Here is a 26477-nt window from a genome sequence, read left to right as displayed (position 1 = left end):
TCTATGTTAAAATTTATTTAAAAAAGAAAGAAAGAAATCTCCACACTGTTTTCCATAGCGGCTGTACTAGTTTGCATTCCCACCAACAGTGTAAGAGGGTTCCCTTTTCTCCACACCCTCTCCAGCATTTATTGCTTGTAGACTTTTGGATAGCAGAAAAACTGGAAATAGAACTGCCATATGACCCAGCAATCCCACTTCTGGGCATACACACTGAGGAAACCAGATCTGAAAGAGACACGTGCACCCCAATGTTCATCGCAGCACTGTTTATAATAGCCAGGACATGGAAGCAACCTAGATGCCCATCAGCAGATGAATGGATAAGGAAGCTGTGGTACATATACACCATGGAATATTACTCAGCCATTAAAAAGAATTCATTTGAACCAGTCCTAATGAGATGGATGAAGCTGGAGCCCCTTATACAGAGTGAAGTAAGCCAGAAAGATAAAGAACATTACAGCATACTGACACATGTATATGGAATTTAGAAAGGTGATAACGATAACCCTATATGCAGAACAGAAAAAGAGACACAGAAATACAGAACAGACTTTTGAACTTTGTGGGAGAATGTGAGGGTGGGATATTTCAAAAGAACAGCATGTATACTATCTATGGTGAAACAGATCACCAGCCCAGGTGGGATGCACGAGACAAGTGCTCCGGCCTGGTGCACTGGGAAGACCCAGAGGAATCGGGTGGAGAGGGAGGTCGGAGGGGGTATCGGGATTGGGAATACATGTAAATCCATGGCTGATTCATATCAATGTATGACAAAACCCACTGGAAAAAAAAGATAATAATAATAATAAAAAAAAATAAAATTAAAAAAAAAATAAAAAAAATAAAAAAGAAAGAAAGAAAAACAAGTCAAAAAAAAATAAAGTTAAAAGTTTCTTACTTCAAGACATACAGAAACTTAATGCGCTAAGACAGGACACACTCAGAATGTCTAGCTAAAAATACACTCCTATCAGAACATCATCTCTAATCCACAAAAGAATCTGCCAAGAGATTTCAATAACAAGAGGCATATTGTAGGCATTTTTATCCATCAACAAATTGATTAAAATGCCAAAGGGACAAAGGTGAAACTAAATACAGGGCAAAGACTTTAAGGAACTCACGGCAGTTTTTCTCATCAGTTCCATCTAAGCAGTCTACGGAATGGTCGCATCTGAATTCCCCTGGGATACATTCACCATTCTCACAGGTAAACTGACGGCTTGAGCATGTTATCCCAGCTGTGAAAGGAAAAAAATATGACTTTATAATTACTGAAGAACACAGATCAATTAACAAATGTGACAACCTTAACAAATATATGAATGAGGACATTTAAAAGTAAAGGCAAGTAACCCATACACTGAACATAAAATTCACAGGGTCACAAGGTGGAGTACCTGGCTACCCTGAGGTAGACTTCTCACACTGTGAAAGCAAGGGTGTTAGGACAAGCATACTATCAAAATACCCAAAACACTCAAGTCTGTGAGTGTAGACAATTATATTATCAACATGTGTTGAGAATACAATATAGCTTGAAGACCTACACAGTAAAAAGGATGGATGAAACAAGAATTTTGCAAGTGTAGGTATTAATCAAGGTCCCCCTTGCAAGGAGATCAAACCAGTCAATCCTAAAGGAAATCAACCCTGAATATTTACTGGAAGGACTGATACTGGAGCTAAGGCTCCAGTACTTTGGCCACCTGATGCAAAGAGCCGACTCACTGGAAAAGGCCCCGATGCTGGGAAAGATTGAAGGCAGGAGGAGAAAGGGGCAACAGAGGATGAGATGGTTCGATAGAATCATTGATTCAATGGACATAAGTTAGAGAAAACTCAAGGAGATAGTGAAGGATGTGGAAGACTGGCATGCTACAGTCCATGGGATCACAAAGAGTCGGACACAACTTAGCGACTGAACAACAACAAAAGTTCCCCTCAGAAGGAAATATGCCAAAGGGTAAACGGTCATTGTTTCTGAATATCAGGAATGTAAGTGATATTTTTCTTTAGAGTCTTAGAGAAAACTTATTTTATAAGCTTTCTACACTGAATATGTGTCAGTTTTATAAACAGACATTTAAGCTAGCTTAAATGGTAGGTGATTATGGTAGGTGAAGGCAGAACAGTAGTTTATCAAATTTGTCTCTGGATAAATCAGACAAAATCAAATGGATGGTTGTTTCATGTGAATTCTATTCTGTGAGTTTGATACAGGAAATATGATGGGACTTTTTAATTATCCACATAAAAAGAGAAGCATTTGGGGGAAATAGGATCTGATGAAAACATAATACAAACTTTAGAATGTAAGAGTTACCTTATGAAATCCGTACCCATTTACAATAGTATGGAGCATTGCTTACAAATTATAAAATCTCCCCAAGCAGTGGCCCTTGGTAGTTCCCATCCCCTCTATGTAGTATTAGCAACAGGTCATCCACCACACACTGAATCACAATCTACAGCTCAGCTTTCTTCCTACTCAGTGCCAGCAGCAAGGGGAAATGGAACCAAATGGCATATGGAGCCAAAAGATAAATAACCAGTCATTCATTCATTCAGTGTCCATTTATCAAGAACTTACTCCGTGACACAGAATAGCAAGCCTTAGGGATAGAAGCTGAATAAAGCATAGTCACTGCTCTCCAGAGCTTCACAATCAAGCACAGAGGTCACCCTTTTCCTCTAGGACCTTTGAGAGGCCAGGGAATATCAGAGCCCAGACAGATTTCCCAGAAACAAGAATTTCTTCCTGCTCCCCACTATCCCTGGTACTTTTCCTTCCTCCTTTCAGTACTTCTGAACCATGCCCCTACTCCCATTGTGCTAATTTACCTTAAATCCTGATTCATAGCTGGACCTGATTTAGATATGCCATGTTCCCATTTGGCCTTGATCAGCTCCTGTCTGTACCTTCCTCAAGACTGCAATCTGTCACCACCACACCACCACCTTTCACAGTTCTACATATTTCAGTGGTTTCTTCTTAACCACCTTGTCCCAAGGACCACCATCTCTTTGTTGCTGGATGGCAACATGACCAGCACTGACAAGTCCTAACAGATTGTTTAATACAGTCTACATTTTACCTTTACACCAAAGTCAAACTCATGAGTATTGAGAATTTCCATTACTTTCCTCAAAAGAAGGTATCTAGTGGCCCAACTGAGAAGAGTTCATACTCCATGCTGGCCTCAAAATTCCTGGACTAAATTCCATTTTTTTATAAATACACCCAGAACCCACTGAAGCCCATAGCATCTCCATTGCTAGTCACCTAACAACTAAACAAGTTCCCACATGAAGTACTCGTCAAAACATCCATTTCGTCTTTGATCTTTGTGGGCAATGACTATGAGAAAATGCCAACAGGATCGTGGCTATCTCAAAACCAACACAGAGTGATGACAGATGTCATCCCACTGATTTGTGGGATGTGCGTGTAATGAAACAGAATGTGGGAAAGTTCAAAGATGAATGCTACACAGTAATCAGAGCTGGATACTTCCAGAGGACACCTGAGGTCAAGAGCTAGAGGAGGTTCATCACAGCCTTGTATCTTCTCTCCATCTCAATCCATCAAGATGCTGATGCTTTCTCTTCTAGATGTTGAAACGTGAATTATGGGAATGTAAAATTCAGGACTTCTACAGCTTTCATGCAATCATGAAAACCTAACAGGCTAAAAAGACAGCAGGGCAGAACAGTGGAAGAAAATTGGATGATGTTATTAATTCAAGGAACTGAGATTTTCCGTCATCTTCTAGTCAATCCTGGAACAATGCTACATTTATACTTGTTCTGTGGATAATAAATTCCCTTTTTGTTTAAATTGTTTGAGTTACATTTTTCATTCTTTGCAGCCAAAACATCCAACTGCCAGACAAATGAAGACCCTCACATATAGACACCAAAAAGTGTTTTGTTTCACTCTTAAGTGTAACATAACCTGAATTAAATGCTGGAAATCTAAATCACAGGGATGTATCGACAAATTTTTAGCACATTCACACTTTCAGTATCATTCAAGCCCTGGGTGAGATGGCTGGCACAGGTTTCCTTGTCCTTCAAGGCCCAACTTTTCTTTCATTTACAAAGAATCATTTCAGCATGTTTTGTATTTGTAAAGGTTAGAATTTAAGGTGTCCAAAGGGCCAAAACAAGACTCCTCCACAAGCACTTACGGCAATGCCGACGTTCATCTGCGCCATCACTGCAGTCATCTTCCCCATCACACACCCAGCTGCTAGGGATACAGAACTGTTCATTCGGACACAGGAACTGGTTGGAATGGCAACTACTGGTGGCTAAAATAGACCAGAAAAGAACTCATTGTGTCAAACATCCACCCTATTATACCAACAAGCAGTACTCCTTTTAGAGGAAGTATGTCAACTACTGCTCAATATATTTGATAGCAAATATAAAAAAAACTTTAGAGCCTCTGGACCTTAGCCAGTGTTCACTGTCAAATAATCTCGATGGTATTACAACAAAATGATGATCCAAAGAGATACAAAATTCCAGAGAATAAAACAAATAGCATACATATATACAAAAACACACATATGCAGTTATGACCAAACAATATTAAATTTAAATTTTAATTACATTTTTAATTTTAATAAAATCAACCATTAGTTTATAATTATTAAATTACTTGAAGTGTTTTGTATTGTAATAACTAATAGTAAAGCATGAGGATAAATTGTAAAATCCATGAGATTTGGAAAATAAGACTCCAAATCAAATCATTTTATTATTTTCACAATTTGTTTGCTTTAAAATCTTCAGCAGGTTCTCTGAATCTCAATGTATTAATCATAAAATGGAGTCTATACTTTTCTCACATTGCTGTAAAAAATAAGACAAGTAACATTTGTGAAGTGTTAGCTGCTCAGTCATGTCCGACTTTCTGCCACCCCATGGACTGTAGCCTGCCAGGCTCCTCTGTTCATATACTTCTCCAGACAGGAAATCTTAAGTGGGTTGCCATTCCCTTCTCCAGGGGATCTTCCTGACCCAGGGATCGAACCCAGGTATTCTGAATTGCAGGCAGATTCTTTACCTTCTGACCCACTGGGGAAGCCCTAGCATATGTGAAAGTGCCACGCAAATTAGTTGCAATCACTATTGTCATTGGTATGTTGCTATTATCATTGTGGCTCAGACGGTAAAAGCATCTGTCTGCAATGCTGGAGACCCGGGTTTGATCCCTGGGTCAGGAAGATCCCCTGGAGAAGGAAATGGCAACCCACTCCAGTACTCTTGCCTGGAAAATCCCATGGACAGAAGAGCCTCGTTAGGCTACAGTCCGTGGGGTTGCAAAGAGTCAGACACGACTGAGTGACTTCACTTACTTACTTTACTTATGGGACACTGACAAATCTGTGGGTGTAACTGCTATTCCTTTATATCAGAATACACTCTTCTTAACCTCCTGCTCCTAGTGTTTAACCTAAAATGAACTCAGGAAGCCCAGGAGGCAAATAAATAACACATGATCATGTCTCTACAAATGGAACTACTCCCTTACTCAAAGTGTGGTTTCCAGACTAGCAACATCAGCATTTCCTGGGAGCTTCCAGAACGCAGAATCTCAGATCCCACCTCAAGCATGAGGAATTAAAACCTACACTTTAACAAACTCCCCAGGTGATCCATTACTGCATGAAAATTTGAGAAGTACCTCATAGCCTCATGCCCCACACTTCTCCCATTCTCAAAGTGCATTCTCATCCAAACAATACACCAAAGTTTGTTCTGTTGTGCCAAAGGATGGCAAACAACTCAAATTTTCTCTTGCCTTCTTGGTTTTTGGGTTATAATCATCACCTATTCACCCATCAAAATGAATGAAACTGCAGTAGTGTGATGGATCTCCTATGGCAAGGTGGGAGAAAAATGGATATAAGGGTTGGGATTAATACACCAAGTAGGAAGCCTTTAGTAGGTAACTTAGCTTCTCTATGCCTCAGTTTCCTCATCTGAAACCTACTTCAGAATACTATGGACAGAAGTAAATGAATAAATATGTGGAAAATGATTTTCATAATTACTTGTAAGTTAAAAAGTTAAATTTGGTGTCTATATCATGCTTTTAACTATAATTTTTTAAAACATAAACTGCACTAGCCACTTCTGTGACCTCCTTATAGTAATTCACACAAGTTCCTCTACATCCTACTACATCTACTACATCCTGTTTATGAAAACAGACTCCCTGAATTACAAATCACAGCAGTACAGACATTATTTTTTTGTTCTTGTTAGTGCACAAAATTTGCAGATTGAATAATATGAAATAATCGCTTATATGCTTCAGAAAACAACTCAGAAAGTTGGTTCCCTACCAAGGTGTTTGGATGAGACACAAACTGATGTGAACTGAACCCCTTCCTCAAAAGGGTCTGAATTCTTAATGCCACTTTAACGCTGAAGACTGGAGCTCAGTACAAACTATTATTAAAGTCACAACTCTTTGTCTTTGTTACAGCTGAAATCATTTCTGTCACTCAGAACAGCACTGAGCCCCGTCCCTCTTCACTTACGGCAGTCAACTTCATCTGCGCCATTTGGACAGTCTCGGGTCCCATCACACCGCCAGGACACAGGAATACACCGCCCAGGCTGACACTGAAACTCGTTACTGCGACATCCTGTAATCCCACAAGCAAGAGAAAGCCAGCTTAAAAAGTTATCCACACAGATATTTCAAAGAAATACAGATTTTTGATGAAATAAAAAAGTATTCCACTAATTAGTAATCAAAGAATATAAATTACTTATACAACATTTTTATGATTATATTCTGTTTTGGGGTTTGCAGGAAGGTCACTTTCACACACAGCTAACTAGAAGGCACCTTGATGTAAGGAATCTGGAAATCAATTTGACAACAGTTATCCTGCTTTTTAAAAGCACTTATTCTTTAATTTAATTTAAATTTAATACTTCTTTAATTTAATACTTTTACTTCTACACTTTAACAAGCTTCTAGGTCTTTTATTATGCCTTAAGGAATGAGGCAGAGAATTTAAAAATTTATGTGTGGAGATTTTCATCTTAGTATTATTTATGATAAATGAAATTGCAAGCCTCCTAAATGTCTAATGTGAAAATGATTAAACTTTCTTGTATCTGTATCTATATATCATATTAGGAGCTCATTAAAATAGTTATGAAGAACTAAATGATTTGAAGAAATATTTGTAATATAATGTAACAAAGACAAGGGAACAAAATTTTACCGAAACAAATAGAAAAAAAGCACAGAAAAGACCAGAATGCTATGGGTAACTATCTCTGATTAATAACGTCATGAGTAATTTTTTCGTATGTGTGAGAGTGCTTTTTTTTTTTTTTCAGTTTCACACTCTACAGTTTTTTTAAGTCCCTTTTTATTACTAAAGCATGTACAGCAATTTATGGTTCTTTGTTCTTAGATACAGACCAACATCTTGGCTTTTTGTTTAACTTATTCGTAAGATGTCAGGTACAGCTCTTCTCCGCCAATAAACAAAGGCCAAAAAACAAAAAAAATCTCTGCAGCCAATCTTGAGTGCACAAACTTGGCATCAAAGTTGCCACATTTCCAAGTGGCAGTGATACCCCTAGTGATACCAGAAAAAGAATATAACTTAAAGAAATTCATTAAATTCAACCAGTATATCCTGCAGCTTTCCTACTTCTCCCTGGGGGACTAATCTGGCAGTTGGAGGTCCTCAGTGTTTTCCCAAATACCTGACCAGTGACCTCCCTATACATTATGTGCTGTATCATTATCTTTTTTTTTTTTAAGAGAGCAGCCAACATCAGCCCAACTTGGAGGAGACTCAAAATTATTCTTTCACAAGCCCATGGTGGTAGAGGAATAATCTGGGGGGTTGGAAGAATAATTACACTTTCCCCATGTTTTTAAGCAATCATGCTAAATTATCCATTTCAATGTTTGACTAACTAACCTGAAATTAAGTAAATATACAGATCAGTTACCTACTCCCAAAATAAATAAGCAACGTGCTATCCTGTCTTGTGTAAAGGCAGGCATATCAACAGCATGACATAAACATAGTTAAGTGATCTATTCGTAGGGGATATAGGCTACTTTGTTCATGGAATGTTCAAATCTGATTGTCTGGTAGTGACATCCTGATTTATAATGTATGCTGCAAATGGTCAGAAACTTTCCTTGACTAAATGGTGGTACCGAGTGGTACAGGAATACGTACACCCAAATACCTTCTATAGACTAATGCATGATGGTGGTTGGTGGTGCAGGTCTGGGGTTGGTGGTGCAGGTCTCTTATCAACTACCTTTAAAACACAACAACCTCCCTTGCAAAAATGCCCCTAAGGAATGTACAAATTCACTCTGGAATCCCAGAACTTCTCATTGGATTTTGTTCTACAAAGCAATATTTCCATGAGAGATTAGAGGCTTTGGAGGTTTAGCTGTTAACACAACATATATTAAATCACTTTTATCAATTAGGTCTATTGTTAGTAATCCAACATAATACATTTGTAAATTCAGTACATTTGTTTCCCTTAGTATCTAATAATTTCTGGTTGAAAAAGTGTAGCTGTCTAAAGGTCAGTCGACTTACAAAGAGTTTCCTATTGCTAGAAAAATCATACATTTAGAAACCGAGCATACTGAAGCAAATTCTCAGTATTGCCTGTTTTAAATATATATATACATACATATAGTTATTTCTTAATCAACCTTTTTTTCTTTTTTCATTTAAGCAACTTTTATTACAAGTCAAATGTTGAGGTTGTTCTTTGTTTTTGCTAAAATATGAAGTTAAGCACATCATGAAAAGAATACAAAATAGATACATAAGATTAATTTCTTAAGCATTTAAAAGGCAATTATTTAATATCATACATCAAAATTTTTTTTAATTGATAGAGAAAGTTTTGCAATTAAGTAACCCTTTCTAGTTCGTATTTTTCACATTTGACCTCCCAAATGCTCAATCATCTAAATATATGAAGCCCAATTCACTCAACTTAGCAATAGATCCATGATAATTCGTCAAGTTCATCTTTTCAATGTCAACTTCCATGTCTGTTATAAGTCCCAAATGACTATTATTTGGAAACACCTCTCAAGAAAAGCAAATGGGTACTTTATCATTGCTGGGTGGTAACTTATCAACCAAATGCTCCACTATTGTTAGAAAACGATCATCCATTCTATTAATATTACAAAGGGAATATGTACTTGATAAACATAATGGAAAAGAATATGAAAAGAATGTATATATATATATATGTATAACTGAACCACTTTGCTATACAGTAGAAATTAACACATTACAAATCAACTATACTTCAATAAAATTTCTTTTTAAAAAAAAGCAATGCAGGGAAATAAAAAAAGTTTCAATCTCTTCAAGAAAAATTACAGTGGACATAGGAATAAACCTGTTTTTTAACCTTACAGAGCTCCAAGCTGGAGAAAAACATGAGTAATCCTTTCTTCATAAATAGCCATAGAGTTTCCTGGTTTAAGTGTTGGGCTAAGAATGTGTTAAGATAAGATACTAGAGTAACAGATAATGCCTCAAGGAGGAAAGAAGTTTGTTTTTCCCGAAGGGGCAGAGCACAGAACTGAGGCACCACTTCTGTATCCTTCGCAGCCTCCGAGCACAGTGCTAGGCACATGAGACAGTAAACACATATTTACCAGGAAATGAGGATTTCTCTTTGTAAAAGTCAGTCTCTTGGGATCATTACAGGCAAGAGATTCATAAAACCATCAAGGCAAACAATGTCTTTTAATTGAAACATACTATCTTAAATCCATAGAAAGAAAAATGAAACCTGGTTTAATCTGAAATAGGAGGACTATATAAAAGTTTTTAAAGAAAGAGAAAAATATTACCATATTAATGTTTCATTCTTTTGCTCTTTCCTAACAGTTTCTTTTTCCTCTCATGAATTCTCTTCTTAGAAGAAAAGGGCAAGTTGTAGTCAATAGAACATTGTCCAAAGTTAACAGAGTAAGGTAATTTCTATGGCAAATCCTATTTTCCTACTCGATCCTCTAACACATGCTGTTCTAGTCAGACACTTTTGGTCTACCTGAGGAGGTACATGTGCTCTTTTTAAAAACATGTAACACTATGTGGCATTTTAATAGTCCTACCTTCACTGAACTCAAATACATTCCTCAATTCACCCATAATTTTTACTTTACTTTTTTGGTACTTAATTTTACTCCCTTGGTGCAGACAAACATATTTGTGATATTTATAAACTGGTGATGGTTTACTATGATTTTCACACCTTATCCATAGCAACAAGGCCTGTCCCCTTTGGAAGATTTAAAGTCACTTGCTAATTTCCAAACTTGACACTGCAGCCCTGACACCCAAGGGTAACAAATTGCCTGGTGACCTTACCCTGCCTAATGTCAACTAGTGGAACAGCCCACTCAATTGATGGAAATGGAACAGGACAGGTACAGCAAACCAACCTGTTTACACTACTCTTCCTGTGCAACATTTTAGCTGCCTGGTTTTCAGAACAGGGTGCCAAATAAGTGGCCAGAATTACTCTTTTTTTTAAAATCCAGTTTACAAACAAACTGAGTTGACTGCTTCCCCCAATTGTTTCAGAGCCCTGATGTTTTGATAGAGGGAAACAATATTGGTATTAAGAGGATATTTCAAGGGACTTCCCTGGTGGTCCAGTGGTTAAGACTTCACCTTCCAATGCAGGGGGTGTGGGTTTGATTCCTGATCAGGGAGTTAAGATTCCACATGCCTCATGACCAAAAAATCAGAACATAAAACTGAAGTAATATTGTAACAAATTCAATAAAGTCTTTTTAAAAATGAAAAACAAAGCAATAAGTATATTTCAAAAAGTCAAAGTCTTTGAGGGAAAACCACAAAGCCAGTTGATGAGTGATCATGTACACACGTTATTTAAATGCAGTTTCTTTTTTTAAAAAAGACCAAAAGAATATGATGTCAGATTCAAAAAAGCCACAAAAAATTATACCCACTGTGTGCAAGACTTTGTTTAAGGTTTGTGGAAAAAACAAAGAATGATAAGCTATGATCTTTCTTATACAGAGCTTACAAATTTATTGGGAACAAAAGTTATTTATGCATTATAATTTACATAGCCATGTAACAACAATAGCTGCTATTTGTTGAGCACCTACTATGTGTCAGATGATATAAAAATCTTTATACACATCCATTAGATTCTTTTAGAACTAGATGAAGTAAGAGTTCTATTTCCTTAGTAGGAGAACTTGCACCTCAGAGACATCAATCAAATTCCCACAGATGCGAAAAATGAATTTTTTGCAGAAAAATGAATTTTTGCAGAAAATGATTCAGACCCAGGGCCTATATTCTACTCTTTATCTCACATCCCACAAAACAAATGACAGTTTTCAATCACTCATAATTTACTTATTAAGCGCCAACAGTATTTTAAATGTTCCCCATAGATGACCTCACTTATCCTCACAACTATGAGATAATACTGCTATAATACTATGAGATAGTATTATAGCCCCATTTCAAAGATGAGAAAACTGAGGCTTGACCAAATCTCACAACTGGAAGATGGAGAAGCAGGGATTCACACAGTAGGTAGTATGACCCCAAAGCTGTGCCATATGACAGTAGATGATTTGGTTCCAAATAAGCACCAGAGATAGTAAGAACCAATTGGTCTGATGGAGGAAAAAATGAGCACCATAAGATGGTGTGATGAGAAAAGTCTTCTCAAAGGAGAAAAGACTGCACTGGGCCTGTGTGAAAGACCAGGACTCGGGTGGATGATGGAGAGGCCAGGCTTTGTGTAGGGTCCAAACAACTTGAAGGAGGCCCAGCTTGGGTGAAGTCTAATGAGCAGGCCTCCAAAGCCCAAGCACGGGAACCTCTTCAAACATGGGGGACAACCACACTGGGTGATGGAGAAGAAAGGGCCTTGAATGTCAAGAAGAAAATGACATGGTCAAATGGGTTGAGAGTGAGAAAACTAAAAAATCTTTACTGCCAGTAACTCTACTGGGCTTCCACGGTGGCTCAGACTGTAAAGAATCTGCCTGCCATGCAGGAGACCTGGGTTTGATCCCTGGGTCAGGAAGATACCCTGGAGATGGGAATGGCATCCCACTCCACTATCCTTGCCTGGAGAATTCCATGGACAAAGAAGCCCAGTGGGCTACAGTCCATGGGGTCACGAAGAGTCGGACCCAATTGAGCGACTAACACTTTCACTTTCACTTCAGTAACTATTAAAACTAAAAGGCTCTCTGGGTGGATGCATATGTGAATGAAGATACAGATTTGGCCATGAGAAGGCCTTGGGCTCCTCAGAACCTTGCCCAGAGCCGAACTGGCGTTTAGAATCAAACCCCATTCCCGCCAGAGACGCTGAGAGGGTCAAACAAGCCTTGTACACACCGGGACCCAGGGACCCCACAGAGACTGAGATAGAACTGTGTTTGAGCGTCTCCTGTGGAGCTCTGGGTGCAGCAGACTTGGGTGAGCTCGGTGAGCAAGGCAGTGGGTGGTTCATTCAGAGGCTCTGGTAGGCATGGGCTCACGCTGCAGCCCTTCCAGTTGCCCATAACTGATCCAAAGCACTCCAGTGCATGGCAGATGGCCAACAGTTTCCACAGGAGCCACTCAAGGCCTTCTAGTGTTCTGTCTTTTCCAAGCTGAATGGATGTGTCTGAGCATCCAGCACGTGGAATTGAGCCAGTCCTTGGGAGATAGCGGGTTATAAAGACTGCTGAAAGATTTAATAATTTTTAAAGTGTCTTTTCAAAGATCAAAGGGCAGCAGAATAACATGATACACTATCAGAGAAGCCCCTCAATTCTGGGAAGTGGGAAGTTACATTTCCACCTTTTCTAACTGAGCTATTCCTCCCCCATTTTGTTTAAACACTAGCTACCAGCCGTTCTCCTTTACCCTCATCTCTTCCACACCACTTCTTTTTCCTTAAGCACCTCTTAGCCCTACAATCAGACTGTCTGTCCATCAGCACTGCACTGAATTATAAATAAGATCACACGTCCCAGGGACTCTTGACAGGAACGTGATGGGCACGTAGGGTGGGGAAATTATTCAACTGCACTGGGCAAAGCACAAATGTCTAGTGTCCTTGGCCCCTGACAAGTGGAATGCCAAGAGTGCCCATCCCCTGTCATGGGACATACATGTCCAAACACCCTTGAGAATGGTGGTACAACCCCCAGTTGAGAACAACTTAGAACACCTAAGCGGCTTGGACATTCAGAGCTCAAAATGTCTTACCCCACATGAAAGAGATCATCTAAGAAAACCCCTATAAGAAATTCTTCCCTCCTAAAGATAATAGAATTTCTTAAATGACAATCATACTCCCTCCCACCCATCAATAAGAGGGCCTGGGGTTGGGCAATATCATGCCCCAGCTACTAGTACCAGCACCTTGAAATGAACTTCCCTGGGAGTGTGATAAAGAATCCCAGTTCCAGGAAAGCCTGTTCCATCCTGGAGTGCTCTATGAGGTGTCCACATGCTTACCCATTCAAGGGTGAGGGGAGTCACAGGGAAAAAAAAAAAAAAAAGCCAAAATCTGAAGTCCTCAGGCAGTTGTTCTTCACTAATGGAAAGGATCACTGCTGTGAAAAACAAGTCATAAACACACCTGCTTCTGGTGCAACCTTTTCCCATCTGTGTAATTATTAGAACAAAAAATATATATATACTTTTCTCAAACATCCTCTCCTCACCCTGCCACACTTACAAATAAATAAATAAATAAAGATATAAATTGACAATCACCTGACTGCCTAAAACATTCAAAAGAAGCTACTTTGACCGAGAACACTCAGCAATGAAAACTTCCTGCCAGCCAGTACCAAACACTGATTCGTGTGTGATCTGTTTGTTCTAGTCTTTCCTGTATTTTCTCGTATAATCCGTGCTGTGTTTTCTTCAGCAGCTGAGTCACTGAGGTTCCTACAGAGGGACGCACACTCCACCTGGGAGCAAACTAAGCCCAAGAACTTTGTCCCCACTCCCCACCAAGGAACTAACTGGTTATCTGATAGCCAAAAAGCTACATGCATAGGATGCTGAAAGAACACTATCCAAACCAAAGAAGATAGTCTCCCTGCTCTGGTTAATAAGAACCCAGTGAATCCAACCCCATAGGAAAGAGTCCAGCACCCTTCAACACAATGTCTTAACATGACTTGTACAAAAACTATAAATCACCCCCATTTAAGAGCTGATTTCCAGCCCCAGCTGTCCAAAGTATTCCTACATGGCTTACTGATTAGCAATATAAATTATGGGAAAATAGTTCAATGGAATCAAAAACTAAAAAGGAAAATCACACACTTATGAGAAATAAGGGACTGCACAGATCCAGGCAAACCGCTTTCCTGCTTAAGGCTTTTATAGGGTGTGATAGACCCACTCTCAGTCTGAACGCAGAGTTTATAAATAGCACCAAACCAGGGTTTCTCTCATTAATTAGTCTCAAGTGTTGAATCATAAGTCAAATCAGTACATGTGTGTTAAAGCTACAGGCATCATTGCTGTTTTGGTCAGCTTAAGTAAATTAGATCACAGGTTATCAAATGATCAATGGCTTGATACCGGAAATTATGACAATAGCCGGAGAAGAAGAAACTGACTCCCAATTGATGGATTTGGTGATTCTCTACAGTCACAGGGCAAATCATTTGTAACTATAAAACAGGTCTTCTGGACTGAATCATACAAACACTTTCTTGTTCTGATCTTATCTTAATTTTTATAATTAACTTAATAATAATACTGTTTCAGGTGTTCAATATAGTGAATCAAATTTTTATAGCTTATACTCCACTTAATGTTATTAGAGGACTTCCCTGACGGTACCGTGGATAAGAATCCACCTGTCAGTGTAGGGGACCCAGGCTTGATCGCTGAGCCGAGAAGATCCAACCCACCATGAAGCAACTAAGCCCTATATGCCACAGTGAGCCCGTGTGCCACAACTACTGAAGCCCGCATGCCCTAGAGCCCACGCTCCACAACAAGAGAAGCCACCGCAACGAGAAGCCCGAGTGCCACAGGGAAGAACAGGCCCTGCTCTCTGCAACTAGAGAAAGCCCGCACGCAGCAACAAAAACCCAGCTCAACCAACAAATAAACGGTTATTACAAAATAATGGCTATATTCTTCTGTGCTGTACACTTTTCCCTTGTTTTTATTTAACAAACCCTGTGCTGTACTTAGTCCCTTACTCTATGCTATTTAGTTCTTGACCATTCACAATAGTTACACCAATATGCTCTCAAGACATGAAAAGGGATAAAAGAGGCAGAAATAGAGGAAGAAATAGAAAATAGGAAGAAAAAGAAGAGAGAGGGGGAGGAAAGGAGAGATACCAAAGTCAACCAATATCAGTGTCCAAACGCTAAATGTAATGAGACCTAGCAATGTACCCTAACCTCAGTGGTACAAAATGGTAACTCACTCTTCTTTAACAGTGGCCCAAATCCAGGTTGGATTGGTTTGTAATTGCTAAGTGGGTTTATAGGTCACAAATTTCTTGCTAGGAACTCTAAACTCTCACTTGAAATGTGTACATTTTCGGAAAGTGGAGATTAGGTATAGTTGTATATATATTATGTATAATATATATAATTGTATATATATGCATGAAATTTACTCTGAAGCAACCAATGCTTACACATCAATAAGCAAGTCTAATGACAACTCTGGCCAGAAATATTGATTATTGTGAGGCTTATGGTGGGGCTTATCATAGTGTTTACACAAACACTGACCTTTTTTCCCTTCTAGTCACCTTATATCTCAGAAAGGGTTTCATAAGAAGCTCAAAATTCTCCCACCATGACCTGATATATATATATGAAAAATAAAGAACAGAAAAAGTAAATGAGATTGAGACCAAAAGAAGAGTGATAGCAAGGTGATAGGAATTTATTATGATTCTACCAAGAACAGCACATTATTCTAAAGTGTGAGCTCCTAAAAGCAGGAATAAATACCTCTGTAATCCCAGAGCCTAGTACCCAAATCAATAAACAAACGATATGAGATGCATTAGAATATGTGGGTGAAGCTGATTTCCAAAAGATTGATAAAGCCTTGAGATCACGATGATCTGTGTACTTTTATAATGGATCCCGCCATTTTTCTTCCAATCTAACTACCAACGGAAAAATTATCTTCCATATTGACTCTCATGAGAGTCCAAAAGACTCTTTAGAAGCCAACCCCAAATGCCTGAGAGCCTCTTTATATGTCTGGGTCATTCTCTGCTAATTCAATAAACGATGGAACTTCCCCCTTCCCCTGACCTCGACCCATATTATACAAACTATTTATATACAGCATTACTCTGGAGTACTCTGTACCCTCCCCCACAAAAAAAAAAAAAAAATAGGGGAAAAAAAGGAAGCTGCAAGAGAATATCTGATTCCACAAATCAAAATTTGTAATTTTTATAGCACATGGATCTCTGCTCAATGTTATAGTACATGCTGGATCCCAGGGAAGTTTGAGGGGTAATGGATACATGTTTATGAATGGCTGAGTCCCTTGCTGTTCACCTGAAACTATCACAACATTGTTAAGCGGTTATTCCTCAATACAAAAAGTTTTTTAAAAATTTGTAATTTTTATTATAAGTGATTTGCAACATATGCATGAAGTTAGTTTCCGTATAGAGTCAAAGGTAAAGGTGTATTTGGTAAGTTGGGAAACCATAAAATAGGATCTATTACATTTGCAAAAGACTTGCATGGTAGAATGATATAAAATTTCCTGTGTCTCCTCTACTATAGTGATTTTAGCAGACTGAGCAAGAAGAACTTTAGGACGTGCCTCACCAGCAGGTTATCTGTTAAACCAGGAGTCCTTTGGCCCTGGTTTGCTATGCCTGGGCTTAAATAGCATTTATGGGTCTCCAAATCACTTCCAGGCTCTATAAATGTCATCACTTCATGTTATAATGTGAAACTCAATAGCTTGTTGACACAGAATCAACAATATTATATTATCACCCACTGATACCCACGTGTAATGAAACAGTATTTGGGTTTCTGACTAAATACAGTGAATTTATAATTCCCCAATATTAAAAGCAGCTTAAATAAAATTATAAATTTATCTGTAATGATGGTCAAAAGCAGGAAGATAAAGGTAACGTATATTTCCTAAGATTTCACCTAATCTGTATTTAAGTATCAATAAGTAATGACTGTAAGAACCTATTTTCGTAATAAAGTGTTAACCATGCAATAAAATAAAACTTAGAATTTTAATGATGGAAAAAAGTAATGATTTCAGTAATAAACTATACTAGGAAGTACATACAACAAAATCTCTGACACAAAAAATTAAAACTATTGCTTACTAGAATTTTGCCTATATTGCACTTTTTAAAAAACTACAAGAAAATAAACTGATATTAGGAATTTTGGTCAAGAATGGAGTTTTCAATTATCATCTTAATTCTGAAAATTAGACATCTAGAATTATACAGTGCTGACTTAGACAATAAATGAATAAGTTGAGATTCCAAATACAGGTATCATTTAAAGACAATTTTAATTAAATTCAGTAAGAAATTCAGATTTTTCAGTTAGGGCTAAAATAAGAAGATAGTGATGGAGATAACACTAGATTAAGATCCAAGACTTAGCACAGACTACTGTCCCCATGTCATTCAAAAAGTTCCATGAGGGCTAGAATTCTGTTTTATTCACTATTAAATCTTCAGCCAGTAAGGATTTCTTGCTTAACTGACTTAGGTTGGTGATTGTGGATTTAAACTCTGATATGTAGTTCCCTTGGTTTTCCAGGTGGCTCAGTGCTAAAGAATGATCCTGCTGAAGCAGGAGACACAGGTTTGATCCCCGGGTCAGGAAGATCCCCTGGAGAAGGAAATGTCAACCCACTCCAGTCTTCTTGCCTGAAGAATTCTATGGACAGAGGAGCATGGCAGGCTACAGTCCATGGGATTGAAAAGAGTCAGACACAATTGAGCAACTAACACTTTCACACTTTTTTCATGCTGTTACCTTACCTGCAAAATTTCTGACCTGCAAAACCAAGTTCTGATGAGGATTAAAGAGGTCCCTGTAAACCAAAAGCACAAAGCCTAAAGTATAGCAGTCCCTCTGTGAAGGGCGGTTCCCTCCTGGGCATACCCACTTTTCATCCATCTCAAGTATTCTAACAGCCTAGAAAGTAAAATATTCAGGAACCAGTGCCTTCACCAGATAAGACCTGTCTGTTCCCCTAACTAATGTTTTGAGAGAAAACTCCCAGAGCCTGAGCCCCCTTGCTTGTGAGAAGCTCAGCATTTAGAGCAAGGTGGTTGGTTGCCTGCTCATGAACAAAGTAGCCACTGGCCCAGTCTGAGATCAAGGACAAGACCGAAAATCCAGATTTATCCTAGGAAACACAGGTCAAGCAGGGGCCAAAACCAAGCTTGCCACTGGTTTTCTATTTTCTTCTCAATGCATTTTCCTATTTTCCTACAATAAACATTTTTATTCTTCATCTATTTTAAATCACTCAATCTCAGGTGAGCCTCTGGAGTTTTTATGCAAACTCCCATAAGTGTATAATTTCAACACACACAAAAAAATTTGATGATAAATATAGAGGCTTCCCCAGAGTGGGCTTTAAATCATTATATTAACTTGGACACAGCAAGTTTTTTATGGTCATAAAAGTATTCCCCTTGACCTCAGCACTTCCCTCAACATATGGCATAGAACTGAGGACATAAAAGAAATTCAGGATTTTAATCAACTGAAGCTAAGCTAAAAAGCTTTTCATTAAGAAAGTTCATAAATTCTCCAGGGCCTAGGTTCAAAAACATGAAATTCCAAATTCTTCCTTAGAATGCTTAAGATAGTCGGTATCTGAATTCTCTAAATGTTCGCTTATGCAATATAAAAATGCTACAAATGTACATATTCTTTGACTAAAATCATATGTGATTTATGGCTTGCAATATACCCAAAGGAAAACTTTATCATCTTCAGTTATTACCTTCTCTCTGGTCCAACCCTTCCAAAAGGAGGAATAAAGTACCCCATCATTGCCATGACCCCAGCCCCAGGCTTTCCTGGTAATAAAACACAATTCTCATCACCCTCCGAAATAGTCTCCACCTTATACAGCAAACGCTCCAAACTCAGTTCGATCCAACAGCATGTGTTGAGGCTCGGGCAGAACATCTATTTGTACGCTCGAGGAAACAGAATAACAACTGTCAGGACCCACAGTAAAGACAGAAAGTCCAGGATAATTTGGCTGTCCTCAGTCAAGCCCATACAACCAGCCCACCTCCTGCCAGGACTAAGTGAGGCCAGTTCTTCCCTGGATAAGAGTATGTTTACTGTTTGTTAAGAGCACTCAACACTTCACTAAGTTTTGTAGGTAAAGTTACAAAGAGGGAAAAGCAACTTAAACCTAAAAGCTTCCTCTGATAGTCCAGGAATGAGGCGATTAGGGCCTTATCTAGTTAAAGAGTCCCACCTCTGCTTCATTTCCTCCACCCAAGTCTAAAAATCCTTTCCTTCTCTCCCCTTTAGATCTCCATGACGTGGCCAAAGTGTTCTGAGCCTCAAAATCTGCACCTAAGTGAATTTACTCACAGAAAAGTTTAAGTGAGTTTTAAAGCTTTCTATGGATACTGATATTTTCAGCAGAAAACAGGAAGCCCTCAAAGAAGTGAAATTTCTAATTGTGGCATTTTAGGCTTCCCTGGTAGCTCAAACAGTAAAGAATCTGCCTTCAATGCAGGAGACCCGGGATCCATCCCTGGGTCAGCAAGATCCCCTGGAGAAGGAAATGGCAACCCACTCCAGTATTCTTGCCTGGGAAATCCCATGGACAGAGGAGCCTGGCGGGCTGCAGTCCACGGGATCCCAAAGAGTCAGACACGATTGAATGACTAACACTTTCACTTTCAATGCCCAAATACCTTCTTCACCAGAATGATGATTCACAGATTTTAGGATCTTAACAGGACTCCAAACGTGGTACATGGTCAGCTATCTTTGCTGATACCAGAAATGGCATCAGCACTGAGATAATATTTTTCCATAAAAACACAGGCCATCAGAAATACAGTCCAAGGGTTTCCCAGGAGAACTGATAACATCTCTGAATCACTGTAATGTGTTTTAGATTAATCTGGGATTTAGAAAAAGGCTCTAAGAAAATATTTCAAAATGAATGATGCCAAAACCCATGAGAATCAAGTAATGAATATGATTTACTGAAATACTGTAGTTTTGGTTCTTTTGTAAACTGAAACCCCTTGCTATACTGTTTGTAACTCAAAGACTTCCTTCCATTGGAAATATAAGATTTACCGACTCCACCCAATGTGTATGTGTATATCTGTGTATATATGCATACACACACACACACACACACACACACACACACACACACACGGAAGCCCAGCATTTCAAAGCTTGCTGTTAAGGAATGGAGCTGATACACTTTCCTGAAGTGATACTTTCCACTACACCTGTAGGAATGCATCTCAAGTAGAGGAGTCTACTTTTCCCTTCTTCCATTCAACCCAGCATGTCTAAAAGCCAACAGCTTTTCTACAGAAGTTTAAAAGACAAAGTCTGAATAACCAGATGGCTGTGCGCTTGATATACTACTCCAAAATGGGGGCAGGGAGGAGTGGGGTGAGGAAAGGGAGAGAAGAGGGAAGACTGCTTAGAAACCAAGTGACTTTCCAGGGAGAAACCCCTGAAGCCTACACCTGGGTTCAAAACTCTAGCTCCACCTCTTACTAACACTATGGTACGTGAGCATGTTACTTAATTTCTATGCCTCAGTTTCCTCATCTAAAAATGAGAATAAGAGCTCCAACTCTTAAGGTTAAAACGAAGATAGGATAAGAAGTATGGGCCTGGGACTTCCTTGGCAGTCCAGTGGTTAGGAATCTGCCTAACAATATAGGGGACGCAGGTTTGATCCCTGGTTGGAGAACAAAGACCCCGCATGCCCTAAGGTAACTAAACCCGCATGCCACAATGAGGCAACCAAGAACCGGGCACAACAAATAAATAAAATTTTTTTTAAAAGTATGGGCCTGGCACATAAGGACATGGTCAACAAAAGTTAGCCATGATTACTATTTTTAGGCAGGTGTCTTCTGACCCTTTAAACTCTACATATGGTCTCCCTTTGAATTCTTCAGTGTTTTTTTTTTGTTTGCTCCACACATATTTGCTTATACTCTAGCACTTCTGTGTTCATAATCTGCAACCCAGTTCTAAATTACCCTAATAAGAATCATAGTTTATACCCTCCAAAAAGCTGATTTAATACAGAAGTTTCATCTCATATTATTAAATTATCACTTCTATTTTAAATTATATGTGTGTGTGCTCAGTTAGTCTGTTTGTGACCCCCTGGACTATAGCCCGCCAGTCTCCTCTGTCAATGGAATTTTTCAGGCAAGAATACTGGAGTGGGTTGCCATTTCCTCCTCCAGGGAATCTTCTCAACCCAGGGATCAAACCTGGCAGGTGGATTCTTTACTACTGTGCCACCTGGGAAGCCTTTTAAAAATTACACTCTCTCCTTAACTAAGTATTTCTTATATCTGAGGTTCACAAAAGAACATATGTATATTCAAAATAAAACTGAATTAGAACAAAAGAACTTAATTTACAAAGATAGGTCTAGTTTTCAGATTCACATCTATGCACTTTCAAAAATAAATTATTTAGTAAGATAAATTAACTCTTCTAGCTTATTTCTCTGCTTGACAATGCCTCTGTTTTCATGGAGCAACTCTAAGCCAATTTTTTAAAAAGACATTTCAGCAATTACATTTCTGGTGTTTAAAACATTTAGTAATAATTTAAAAGAATTCACGTTTAACTAAATAACATTAACCAGTTGCCTAAGCACAGATATCTTAGTCCCAAGAAGTTGATAGTGACAACATTTATTGGATTACTAAGTTAAACAATCTGCAATTATTAAGCCCTGATATTAGTATCTACAGTCTAAGAATTCTCATTTCAGCCTGCCTGTGCAAATTGTTTCTGACTCTCAATGACATTTTGAAAAAGATCAAGCAAAAAGGAAACGAGTCCTGAGCTTTTCAAAACATAAACTGCAATGCAGTAGCACCATTACAGCAACCACTGAGAAAAGGGGATTCTGAACAAGAACTATTTCTAACTTCAAAATCAGACTCACAGATGCATATATATATAGTATATATATTTCGATAAGGTCCAAGGTTAAAAGAGACTGTAAAGACTCCAGAGACAAACCCCTGAAGTCTACACCTGGGTTCAAAACTCCAGCCTTCTTTTGGTGCATCCTATGTGCCTACAACTCCCTTCTTACCCCTTAGAATCATTAAAAATAGGCTTTAGGGACTCCTTGGGAAACCTCTCCAGGGGATTTCCCTGGTGGTCCAGTGGTGAGGACACCACACTTCCACTGCAGGGGTAACAGGTTCCATCCCCGGTCAGGGAACTAAGATCCCACATGCCATGAAGCATAACCAAAAAAAAAAAAGAAAGGCTTTTTCCTTCTTTCATATGATGGTCCTTTGAATATTTGAAGAGAGAGCTAACCATTGTTCCTCTGATTCTTTTCTTCTCCTAAAAAAACATCAAGTTTTTCTATCATTCCTCCCAAAACATGCTTCCAGTTCTCTCATCCTTGCATCTATCCTCCAAATCCAGTTCAAATATCTTAACAAAAGTGTGGTCCTCGAAGTGGAACAAATACCCAGGGTCACCTGACCATCTGTGGCCAGGACCACAATAGCCTACCACAATGTTCATTCCTCTTCCTCCTTCAGACACAGAATCCCAGTTTTATTCAGGTGAACGGTGTATTCAGCCAAAAGATTATATTTCCCAGGCTTCAGCTAAGTGTGGTCACTGGAGCAAGTTTTAATCACTGAGATGAAATGCAAGCAATAGGGTTGTGCAGGACTTCTGGGAAGTCTCTTTTAAAGAGAGAGAGCATGCCCTTCTTTTTCCTCCTCCATTTCCACACCTAACATGGAGCAGAGGTAGCCACAGCTACAGACACTATTTTAGACAATGAGGTGATCTTAGGGATGGAAGCCACCAGCAGAGGATGGTGGAGCAGGAAGATAGGTATGCAGGTCCCTGATGATAGCATGGAAGTACCAAGTCAGCCTCCTACTGCTGTTTATGTAAGGGAGAATCAAAGCCAAACACAATCCTCTCTGCAACAGCAGTCTGCAGCAGAGCATGCCCGTCACTGACCCTGGAGGACAGAGTTGCTTTACTACAACTCAGAGAACTTTCCACTAAAAGATTTCTTGTGTTTCCTGCTTATACATGGCTCTGTGCCAGACACAGGATACCAGAGGAGGCAAGCATAACTCTTAGCATCAGTGGTCCTATCCTAGAGAAAGCAATAAAATACATAAATAACTTTAATTCATGGTGTGATGATAAGTGTTGTGAGAGAGGCTCAGATAACATTCACTGGAGACCAAGAAAGGCCCTGTGGAGGAAGGTGCATTTAAGCTTCAATATGTGGGTCTGAGGGAAGGGTGTGCCTGGCAGAAGGAACAAACTGGAACTGGCACAGAGGCAGAAAAGTATAGGGCATGACCAAGAAAAAAACACATTCTTCATCCTGTGTCACTGACACATGCCTTCAAATCACCAAGAGTGTACTTGAAGCAGGTTTCCTTTGATGTAAAGAAGAAAAAAAAATTTGTAAGATCCTGGCACCCTCTAAAGCCACTGAATGCTTCCATGTTGTCAATTCAACTCACAGGGCATTTATGGAGCACTAACGGACCATTGTCTATTTTCACAGAACAAGAAACTATTAAAAGAGAAAAAAAAAATCACTATTTATGATCCTTACATGGTCTGCTTAAAAGCCGAGGGTTCATCTTTGAACACACTCCTCCCTCTGAAAAGCTTTCTCCTTGACCAGAAGGCACGCACATCTGAGCTCTACCTAGACCCATGCGTCCATCACTCTTGTTCTCAGAGTTACAGACATCACCAGTCAACTCTGCAGAGGACCAGATTTACAGGAAGTAGGTACAAGACACACAAAATGGGAACACTGAGCCCATTGAGAAGTTTGAAATACTATGTAACATGACATTTGGGGTCTGTGATTTCAAGCCCTAGAGGGGAAATCCCAAACAAATGTTCTTGGGGGTAGAAAGGCAAGGTACAATGCCTGTCTTCTAATGCTTCCTTGACTTCCCTCTCCTTATAAAAAATTTTTTTAAAAAATATTTTTTCCCCCAACAAGTTCTATGGATAGAGAATGTGACAAGTGGTTCCTTTATTTCAAAAGACACAGCATGGTGGCTGCTCTGCTGCATTGACCTAAGCAAGAGCTGGTCAACTATGAATGATTTAGCACCAGGTTCCCTGTGGGGCCAAAGGTTTACTGAATGTTCACCAAGTGCTGGACCCTGCACACTCACAATGTCCTTTAAATATTCTCAGGAACCTGTGGAGTAGAAATCACTAAATCGTCCAGGAAACTGAAGCGCAGAGAGGTCAAGCAGCCTAGAGGTACATCTCTGGAACTTAACACCAGCCAGCATCCCAGCACCAGACAGGGTTCAACCACAGGTGAATTGTGTCCAGAGGAGACCCTTCAGATTGAGGATCCTTGGGTGGGTGGAGAAGGGGGCAGGGGGCAGGACCAGAGAGCTTCCATAATAGTGGAAAGAGCCCAACATTTTGCTCAGTGGCCAGAAATGTAAATGTGTATCACTGGCTTCAGCCCATCCCAATTTAGGCTGCCTTCAAGGAAACTGTAGGAATTTTCTCCTTATAAAATCTGATTGAGGTTAGCACTGAATTTTTTCAAATTCGTAAATATATTCTCACTTCTCACACATTATTCAAGATGCCAAATGTTCCTTCTAGAAGGAATCCTAAATAACCCTCTATCACCTGTCCTACAAATGCAAATCCCCTGAGCATTCAATGCCTTTCAGAAACTGCAATGGTATGAGGAATAGTTTGGTTGTGTTCCAGCTCACTTGTTTGGAGACCAAGACATAATCATGTAAGTAAGGAAGAGAATTTTCAACTATAAAGATTCTAAAAATAAGAACATTTTAGTTGTATATTTGTATGGCACTTTAAACCTGCAGTCGAGCTTTACTGACTAATGCAATCACTACATCCCAACATTTTGGTAAATTCCTTCTCAACAGAATATCTAAATATCCACTCAAATCTATTTCTAGCTAAAAACCAAATTGCTATATCCCTCATTCATTTTTCACTTAGAAAAAAGAAAGAAAATAAAACATTAAAGACTTCATTGTTAAGAGTTTATCCTAAAGTTAGTTTCATCATTACTTACTACCCCCATTCTCCCTTAATGTTGCTATGTATATGCTGATTAAGTTTCATTCCCCTAAATCTTTTCAAGTGTCCTTTCACCTGACTTTTCCTTAAAACCATACATTAAAGGTTACTCTGGTGCATTCCTCTCAAACTATAACCAGCTAATTCTCATTTGTAAGGTTGGCAGGAAGAGAATGAGATGAAGAGAAAATTCTCTAATTTGTCATCAATAAAATAAATCAGGAAATATAGCCTTTAATCTTGAATATAATTTACTGATTCAGTCATTTATTTACAAAATTGATGGAAATTGTTAACAAGGAGTTAATTAATTTAAGTCACCTGATTACCACAGTTAATTAACCACACTGACTTAATCTTTTTTGAAAACATCAACTAATCATTTCCCAGGTGTCAAGGGGTAAATCGTTAAATAAAAAATAAACCTCTGTCCTCTGCTTCAAGGGAGACTTCTTGAGTGTGTTTTCTTTTCAGATTCCAATCTAGCAACAAGCCAAGTTTAGGCCAATTTTTTTCCTATATGGCTATACTGAAAGAGCAGCCACCTTTCCAGAGTTTTTTCCTCCATGTAGTAGGGGGAAACCAGGCTTGCAACCTTACCATTTACCGATGTCATTTTGAATTACTTCAAAAATGAATTAGAAATATTTCTTGAATTAAAATGAACAAATGAAAGGCAGAAATTGAGGCTTTCATATGGGAAAGTGAGTTTTCAAAAAAAAAGAACTGAGAAACTTTATTTGGAGAGTGTGACTACAGCAATAGCATACGGGAATTGGGGGAGTGAGGGGCTGTTGAACTGTTCTAATCCCAGTCATGGTGCTGGTTACACAAATATATACATGTATGAAAATTTATAAAACTATACATGCACAATTTAAGTCTATGTTAATTTAAATGATAAAATAAAGCTCTTCACTAAGGTTAATATTCAAGCTTACCCATAGGAAAACTGTAAAATCTTTTCCTTTTTACAGATAGAAACATTAAGACCAACCACCTCAAAAAAGTGGAGACGGTGTGGAGAGTGTAAGAAAACCAACTCTGAAAGAGAAAAATC

General features: G+C 38.8%; 1 protein-coding gene across 1 annotated transcript in view; it reads right to left on the bottom strand.

Annotated features, from left to right (window-relative positions):
• LRP2 (LDL receptor related protein 2) overlaps positions 1–20077 on the bottom strand; it is a 158611-nt gene extending 138534 nt beyond the window's left edge. The window contains 4 exon segments of the mRNA XM_061135388.1: positions 1134–1250; positions 4203–4325; positions 6570–6677; positions 20014–20077. Coding sequence (XP_060991371.1) covers positions 1134–1250; positions 4203–4325; positions 6570–6677; positions 20014–20077 — 412 coding nt within the window.
• Positions 20078–26477: the final 6400 nt, after the last annotated feature.

Source organism: Dama dama, chromosome 33 (genome assembly GCF_033118175.1).
Source record: "Dama dama isolate Ldn47 chromosome 33, ASM3311817v1, whole genome shotgun sequence".
Taxonomy (NCBI): Eukaryota; Metazoa; Chordata; class Mammalia; order Artiodactyla; family Cervidae; genus Dama; species Dama dama.
Note: the sequence above shows the minus strand (reverse complement) of the source record. Positions and strands in the feature narration are given on the sequence as shown.